At 40.9% G+C, this 8,064-nt stretch overlaps 2 protein-coding genes across 7 annotated transcripts in view; one reads left to right on the top strand and one right to left on the bottom strand.

Annotated features, from left to right (window-relative positions):
- The window catches only part of REXO5 (RNA exonuclease 5), a 28,549-nt gene extending 28,102 nt beyond the window's left edge, over window positions 1-447 (bottom strand). Inside the window, exon 1 of the mRNA XM_050968722.1 lies at window positions 373-447. The gene's annotated coding sequence lies outside the window, so the exon portion shown is untranslated. The remainder of the gene's footprint in view (window positions 1-372) is intronic.
- ERI2 (ERI1 exoribonuclease family member 2) overlaps window positions 1-7,989 on the top strand; it is a 34,587-nt gene extending 26,598 nt beyond the window's left edge. For 2 of the 6 annotated variants that reach the window (XM_050968727.1, XM_050968728.1), the window contains 8 exons: window positions 1,594-1,671; window positions 1,751-1,834; window positions 2,472-2,599; window positions 2,799-2,955; window positions 4,373-4,473; window positions 5,269-5,350; window positions 5,967-6,055; window positions 6,264-7,989. In XM_050968727.1, the coding sequence (XP_050824684.1) occupies window positions 1,635-1,671; window positions 1,751-1,834; window positions 2,472-2,599; window positions 2,799-2,955; window positions 4,373-4,473; window positions 5,269-5,350; window positions 5,967-6,055; window positions 6,264-7,625 (2,040 nt within the window). In that variant the 5' untranslated portion in view covers window positions 1,594-1,634 and the 3' untranslated portion in view covers window positions 7,626-7,989. Of the gene's footprint in view, window positions 1-526; window positions 667-1,593; window positions 1,672-1,750; window positions 1,835-2,471; window positions 2,600-2,798; window positions 2,956-4,372; window positions 4,474-5,268; window positions 5,351-5,966; window positions 6,056-6,263 lie in introns of those variants that run through there. The other 4 variants (XM_050968725.1, XM_050968724.1, XM_050968730.1 and 1 more) reach the window with 4 other exon arrangements.
- The last annotated feature ends 75 nt before the right edge of the window (window positions 7,990-8,064 follow it).

Here is an 8,064-nt window from a genome sequence, read left to right on the forward strand (position 1 = left end):
GGAAGAGCAGCTGTGCAACGGACTGAGGTTGTGTTAATCTTACTCAGATACTGTGTGGCAAAGCCCTGAGCAGCAGCAGAGGCACTGGTACCAGCTGGCTGCAGACTCAGGAAAAGAGAACAGGTTTACACCTTGGCAACCACGCTGGTTCCAAACATGGCCTTTCTCGAGGGGTACCATGCTAGAGGGGAGGGTTCCCCACGATGCCCGCCCACGTGCCCCACACGAGGGGAGCGATCCCCCGGCCGCACTGGAGGAGGTTCCCCACGATGCCCCCCCGGTGCCCAGTGGGGGAGGGGGCGTTCCCCAGCATGCCCCCTCCGTGGCCGCCGGGGAGGAAGGAGGCCTCCTACAGCTGCCCCAGGGCCTCACCCAGTTCAGCCGCTGCCGGCTGCTCGCTCAACCGTTTCCTCGGCTATCGACTCGTTCTTCCTGGGCCCTAGCGGAACGGCCCGGCTCACTAGGGGCGGGCAACTGCGACTTCGGAGGCAGGCCAGAGCAGTAGATTCGCCGATAGCATCGATAGGGGGGCGGTCACAGCTCCTCTTGGGAGGTGGAGGGAGGTTTGAAATGGCCGGAAGCGCTCGCGGTGCTCCGCGCCCCGGGGCGGGCGGCTCCTTCCTGCTAGGTGCTGAGGGCAGAGATGGCGACCAAGCAGCTGGCGCGGTGGGGACCGTACAGGCTGCAGTGGGGGAGGGGGAGCTGTGTAGAGAAGCGGGAGGGGGGCGAGGAAGGTGTTGGGGAGGGAATTGGAGGGCGGTTGGGGGGTGCAGAGCAGGGGTGCTGAGAGCCGTGTGTATAGTGGGGGTGCTGAGAGCCATTGATGGAAATCGGGGGGATGTGGCAGCCCCCCTCCCCCCAGCACCTATGTGTGAAGGGAAATGAGGGGGACTGTGTGTGGAGGGGTGTGGATAGGTAAGGGGGCTGCGAGGGGTCCACTTTATTGAGCCCGATTTTTAAACACTTGTGTTTGAAAAGCTCATTGTGATCATGCCATGGTTTGATTGGGGCGAATTGTTCCATACGCTGAGTAGAATGTAACTGGAAATGGTACATTCACCACTATGACTTCCTTGGTTTGTGTCCCCAGAGCTGTTAACAAAATACACATAAAACAAAAACATGTAACTGAACTAACCACTAGTACCAGTCGTCAGCCTGCGGCCTGGAAGGGGTTGGGGAGGGAGGTGAGTGTGAAGAATTAAATGTAGTAACAATATACAGCTAAGATTACAATGGAAATGGATTTTTGAGACTGCCTCTAAAGATTTTTGAGGTGCAGCCAACACAGAGATGAGTTGATGCTGACGTTACAGTCAGTTTTTGTGGTTTTGGTTTGCAAATGTACCCAGAAGCTTAAAAAAATGGGTGCATGTTTTTGTTACTCTAATACATACATTTTGGTGTACCTTGATGGGGAGAGAAATCCCAAGGAGATTAGCCCTTAAAAGAAAAACTCTCTGTACTTGAGTGTGATTGGAGATTCCAGTCCCACCAACTGATGGATAGTTCATCAGTTGAAACAGTTCATCTTGTACATTGTTGGGTTCAATTGTAATAGCTAATTTATTCATGATTCTCTTTGTTTTTAAGACAACTTGGATTAATTAGAAAAAGTTCCATAACTTCCTCAAATGGCAAGAATCAGACTAGAACCAAGTCAAGTAAGTGGTATGTTTCCTTCTTAATGTCAATCTTTTAATTTTATAAACAGTGATGCAGGTTTACAAGGTGCTTTTATGTGTTGCAGGGCAGTTGTTTGACTATTTAATTGTTATTGACTTTGAGTCTACATGTTGGAAAGATGGTAAACGTCATTACAGCCAGGAAATAAGTAAGTGGAAATGTAATAATGTCTAATAGCAATTACATCTAAAAAAAAGTTTGGCTTATTTAGTTAAAAGTAAAATAGGAATAATTTAGGTGCAGAATTTTTTTCTTAAAAGGAAAACAGGAAAGAAGTATCATTATTCACTTTATGAAGTGTCAGAAACTATATATCCAAACTATCAGCCTTTTACAACTTGAAATATAGATTATTAAATGTCATGCTGTATCATGGAATGCTATATATATATATATATATATATATATATATATATAGCCAGTTGCATTAAAATTAGATAGGGCCATCAGTTGCACTGATATTAGTTTGCAAATTAACTAATTTAATCTTATGTTTCTATAAGTAAGTGTTCTTTGATATAATAGTTTAATTTAACACTGCTGGAATACACTTTGTTTGCTCTGAAATAACATTCGTGCTCTGATATATTGAAATAAGTATTATTCAGAATTGTATGTTTTGTGATACATACAAAATGGAGAAATTTTCCATTAATATAAAGTCACTATCTGGGAGCACAGTCTCCCTTATGTGTGGTATCTACGTTTGCTTAACAGTCATGTAATTTAAATCCTAATATAAAGCAACTTGAATCATTTGTACAAATAACCTTTTTTTAATCTAGTTGAATTTCCAGCAGTTTTGTTAAACACTTCAACTGGAGAGATTGAATCTGAATTCCACATGTACGTCCAGCCTCAGGAACATCCAATTCTTTCTGAATTTTGTACTGAACTAACAGGCATAAAGCAGGTAAAGTCTTTATACTATACATTACAGGTGGCTTATAATTTAGTTAAGAATTTTTAGGATCTTAATTTTGGAAACAGTCCTGTTTACAGCTGTGCAGAAAGATTTTTTTTCTGATAGTCTAAAAGTGTATATATTGTTTAAACATGAGATGAGCACACTAATAGGTGTTTATATGTGCCTTTTGTTCTATCCTATCAAGAATCAAGTTGATGAAGGGGTTCCTCTAAATATTTGCTTATCACAATTTTCTAAGTGGATTCAAAAGATACAAAAGGAGAAGAAAATTATTTTCAATTCAGATGTTTCAAGCCATTCTGTTTCTGAAGCAAAATCAAGTACCTTTGTTACTTGGTCAGGTAAAGAACAGTTTTTCTTTGTTTTTTTTGCTTGAATTTAGTGTTCACAAAAGTGAAACACTGATGGTGTGGGTTAGACTCTGGCATAGTATAGGCTGGTGTAAATGCAATCTTTTGTACCATAGCTCTGCAGTGTGTCGCAGTCCTAACTTCAGGCCTCAGACCTACATCATCCGTGCTGTCTCTGTCTAGTCTCTGGGAACATATATTTCGGATCTGTACCCTGTTGTTGTGCATCTATAATGACGATATATATTGTTGGGACTAGACCAAAATGTCCATTTAATTTGTGATTATTTACCCTGAAATGCTCCCTGTGTCTTTGTTTCTAGGCTCTGAGGTTCATTCCACATGTCATTTGCTTTATATTCACCATGGCATGTCACCATACTTCTAGGTTAAGACAGTTGGCTGTGAGGTCCTTCAGAACCTATCCAATATGATTCTTTAATCAGGTCATTGTGAAGTGACATACCTCACTTGCTTTCTCTGATGCCAAGTTGCAGCAATCCTAATACTTTGGATTAAAAACAAGACTACAGATTAAGTTTAGTTTGTGTTTCTTTCATGGGACTGCCGGACACTACTAACAGACCAGTGTTCTGTCCTATTTACATATGATTTAAGCCAACTTTGAAGCAAGTTTTTGACAGATATATTTAGTTTAGGGCTGAGCAAGCTACAGCCTGGGAGCAGGGTTGGGGGCTGCTCCACATGGCTCCTGGAAGCAGCAGCATGGCCCCCTCTCCGGCTCCTATATGTAGGGGCAACCAGGGGACTCCGCTCTGCATGCTGCTCCTGCCCCAAGTGCCACCCCCGCAGCTGCAGGGGCAGTGCCTGCGGACAGGGCAGCATGTGGAGCTGCCTGGCTGCGCCTCCACATAGGAGCCAGAGAAGGGACATGACGCTGCTTCCGGAAGCAGCATTGAGGTAGGTGCTGCCTGGAGCCAGCATTCCTGAGCTTTTCCTCCACCCCGCACTGCAACTCCCTGCCTCCCACTCTCCGAACCCCTCGGTCTCAGCCTGGAGCACCCTCCTACGCTCCAAACTACTCATTCCCGGCTTCATCCCACAGCCTGCACCCCCAGCTGGAGCCCTCTCCTGTATCCCAACCCCAATTTTGTGAGCATTCATGGCCCGCCATACAATTTCTATCCCCAGATGTGGCTGTTGGGCCAAAAAGTTTGCTCGCCCCTGATTTAGTGCCTTCAATTACTTGGCCAATCAGTTCCCTGTTGAAGGAAAGTGAAGCATTCTGCCTGCAGTGATTATTTTGTAAACCACTGTGGTTAGTTTATTTTGCTGATCTGTTAAGTGTTTTTATCAAATTCTAGTTTATTCAGATTTGATCAATATACATACTTAGTAATCATGAAAATAAAGCGTGAAAAGTTTGTTGTTTTTCTCTCTTGTGCAGACTGGGATCTGGGGGTTTGTTTGCAGTATGAGTGCAAAAGGAAGCAGCTGCGAAAACCTGATATTTTAAACTCCTGGATTGATCTCAGAGCAACATACAAGGTGAGAGAATCAATAGATTATATGGGTCAAAATGTTTCACCTCCATCTCAAAGGATTAAGAATAGATAGTGAATGTACAAATAACTAGGGTTACCTGTTTGTTGTATACATTCACACACATTTTATTGGTGGATAGAAAAGAACAATGTATCCTTCAGAACTATACACATTTTAATTCTAGGAGGCTTGATTTTACAGACAAAATCAGAATCACTTTTTATACTGTCAGTAGGCCTATGAGAAATGTTCCAGCTGTTTTGACTTGCCTTCCATCTCTTGTTCTTCCTGCTTTCTTCCCTTTCTGGTCTTTCATGCTTCCATTACTGCTTTCCCTCCTTAGCTAAAACACAGTAAACTTCCTCTGCTTAGATAGCACTTCTGAATTTAGCACAAGAATTGGAGTTTTCCCAGTTAGTGCATTCTAAATAGCACGACGGGTACTGTAAAAACGAATGACGATAAAATACTCTTGACTTGTATAAAATTATTTGAATAGAGTCACTTTTCATTTACCATAGCAAAATGCATATTCTGTGTTTCTCAGCAAACAAGAAATATTAGGTGTTTCTTGAAATACTTTCTCTATGTTCCATTTAAAAGGAATTTACATCACATGCTACAATTTAAATGAACAATATGATGCAATGTATAGTTAAATTCCCAATAGGCTATTCAGTTACTTCTGTCTTAGATGCAAACTGTACATATGTAACTGAAGAATTTGACAGGGTAAGGCGGCAACAGTGAATTGGTTAATATAGTTTAACATTTTAGAAATGTTTTTCTTTTCCTTAGCTCTTCTACACTAGACAGCCAAAAGGGCTAAATGGTGCTTTACAGGATCTGGGGATAGAATTTGCAGGACGGGAACATTCTGGTGAGTACAACGTGACAGTTCTTGTTAGAGAGTGTTTCATGAAGCTAATCAAAATACAGCAATTATAACCCTAATTATTTCCATGTTATTTAATGTTCTGCATTACAAAAAAAATCTGAATAAGAGGGACTGGATGATTCAGAACACTGGGTTTTTCATTTCTAAGATCTGATTCTGCAAGGTCTCCAGGCGCAGAACTCTCAGTGAAGTCAATCACAGTGCTTTGTGTAGAGGACTTTATAAGATTGGGCTCTAAGTTACTAGTGCATAAAAGAACCAAAAGTTGGTGCCATCTGGTAGCAGTTAATACACATCACAAAAACTATTAGCATTGTTTGCTGATCATGATAAATGGCTCAGGAGAGAGATCCCCAAAGATTTGAATAATCATGGAAGTTTCCACCCACACAGATTGTAACTCTCATAGTGTCATGTAGAGGAGCTTGAACTGCCATCCTGTACCTGTACTGTGAATTAATATTTTTCAATGTTGTCTGTATCCCTTTTAACAAGCACTACCTTCTCTTAACTCTTCCCTAAGTTAGGCTACTTTTCATTACTGTTGCCAGTACTACATTAAAATAACGAAAAGTTTATGATAACATGTCTTCTGAAGGGTTGGATGATTCTCGGAATACTGCCCGTCTTGCTTGGAGGATGATCTGTGATGGATGTGTGATGAAAATTACTAGATCTTTGGATAAGGTTAGTGACTTCTTCATATCTTCCTTTCTTCTTGCCTCAAGTCCCAGAGCACAGACAAAAGGTGAGTTCACTGAAAAAACAAACATTTTAAACTTGAATTTGAGTTAAAGCATCCTTCGCAGACTCTCTCATTTGTCTCATACATTGATTTCTAAAACCTGTTGATATCCAATTTTCAAAATCTTGCATTTGCTTATGGAATCCCTAGGTACAGCCAAAGAAGAATTCAGTGTCCAGGTCTTCGAATGTAAACCCCACTGAAGAGAATCCACTGGGAAGTGATGATGGTGCTGAAACTTCAGATAAAGATAGAATTTGCAACAGCAGCTGTCTAGCTGAGAATGAGCACAATAAACTTGATAAAATGGTTTTAAACTCCAATGTAAAGGCAAAAGACCAGCAAGAGTCCAGTTCTACAAGTTCCTCTGCAAATGTCCGTGTTGGGTCTAGAATCTGTACAAAGATTGATGGATGTGGTCAAACCGAAAGCTGCTTATCTCCACATATTGGCAGACTTCCTGTTCCCTTTGGACAACTACAGGCTTCTCATTGTAATTTATTGACGGGCATCCAGAATGGATTAAATAATGGACATCTGATTTCTACTTCCAAGTATAGCTCTTCAGTACTTGGTTCAGGGCTAGTGCTTGTCTCCACTACTATTTCCTCTGTTAATATCTCTAATGTAGATATAAGTACCAGTTCTGATTGTTTATCTATGTTGACTGATTGGGAAGATGTAGCTTTAATTCCAGAATCACAGCATGAAGAAAATACAGACTCTATGAAGCTTGAAGATGACCCAAATGCAAAGACTTCATCAGTCTTTGGAGAAGGGATGGTTTTGAAAGAACTAGCTATGAAGAATTCAGACTTTGAATGTTTGGGGCAACATAATGAACATTTGGAGGCTTCTAAGTCTATTGTGTACAAAAGTCCTGATACTACTATCTATGATGTAGGAATAGCCCAAAGGCAGGCCTTAAATTGTTCTGCTTTTAAGTTACCATCTGCGAAGGTAAGTGCTACTTTATCAAGTACAGTTTCAACTGGAAATCATTCCACCCCTTTCTCTCAGACGCCTAAGAGGAAACCATCTAGTCCAAAAACTTTACCTCCATCAAAAAAACAGTCATTCACTGTACATGAAGATGAAGCTGCATCTTCTGATCAGCTCTTATCTTTGAGAAATTCAAGTTTATGCAAAGTGCCTACTGTTCTTTTAAACTCCACCGTCAGCCTGAACCAATCGTTAAAAGCTGTGAAAAGTGACAAACTGACTCCACCCGTATGTAACTGTGGTCGAAGGGCTAAAAGACTAACTGTGTCCAGTGCTGGTCCAAATCATGGCAAAGTGTTCTACAGTTGTCCTCTTGGAAAACATGAAGGGAAGAAGAGAGGCTGTGGATATTTCAAGTGGGAGCATGTACTTCTAAAGGAAAAATCCACTAATGCTATTTCTACTCTTTCCCCCTCTGCAGCTGGTTTAACATCTCCTGGAATAAACTCAGATTCTTCAGGAAATTCTCACAGGAAATATCCGGGTCTCAGACCTTCTATGAGAACTTGAATGTTGGTTAATTTTTGTCCAAATCTTAACATATGCTCAGTGTCCACTGATACTACAAAGAAAAATTAAGCAAATGATGCCACAGATTTCAATTTTATGAGGATTGGGCAGAAGTGACATTGCTGGGCTTACTTCAGATCAAAATGAAACTCATGAAGCATAAATGGAGACAGTCAAACATCAATAACTTGAGAAAATTTGAAGAGGTTAGCGTGACTAACAAAAGTATAAGGAGCTGGTATCTCAAGTTTTAATATTTTTATTCTCTTATCAGGTATTTTAGATTTTTTTTACCAGCCCAATCCTTAAATATCAGTGTTAGTGATACAAATTTTGTTTGCGACTATGTTTTTCTAAAAATATATCTGTATGTAACTAACTCTTTACAATGTATGCACATATCTTTAACCCTTTCTGTCTAAGAAATGATACTTGAAGC

The sequence above is a fragment of the Gopherus flavomarginatus genome, chromosome 9 (genome assembly GCF_025201925.1).
Source record: "Gopherus flavomarginatus isolate rGopFla2 chromosome 9, rGopFla2.mat.asm, whole genome shotgun sequence".
In the NCBI taxonomy this organism is placed as follows: domain Eukaryota; kingdom Metazoa; phylum Chordata; order Testudines; family Testudinidae; genus Gopherus; species Gopherus flavomarginatus.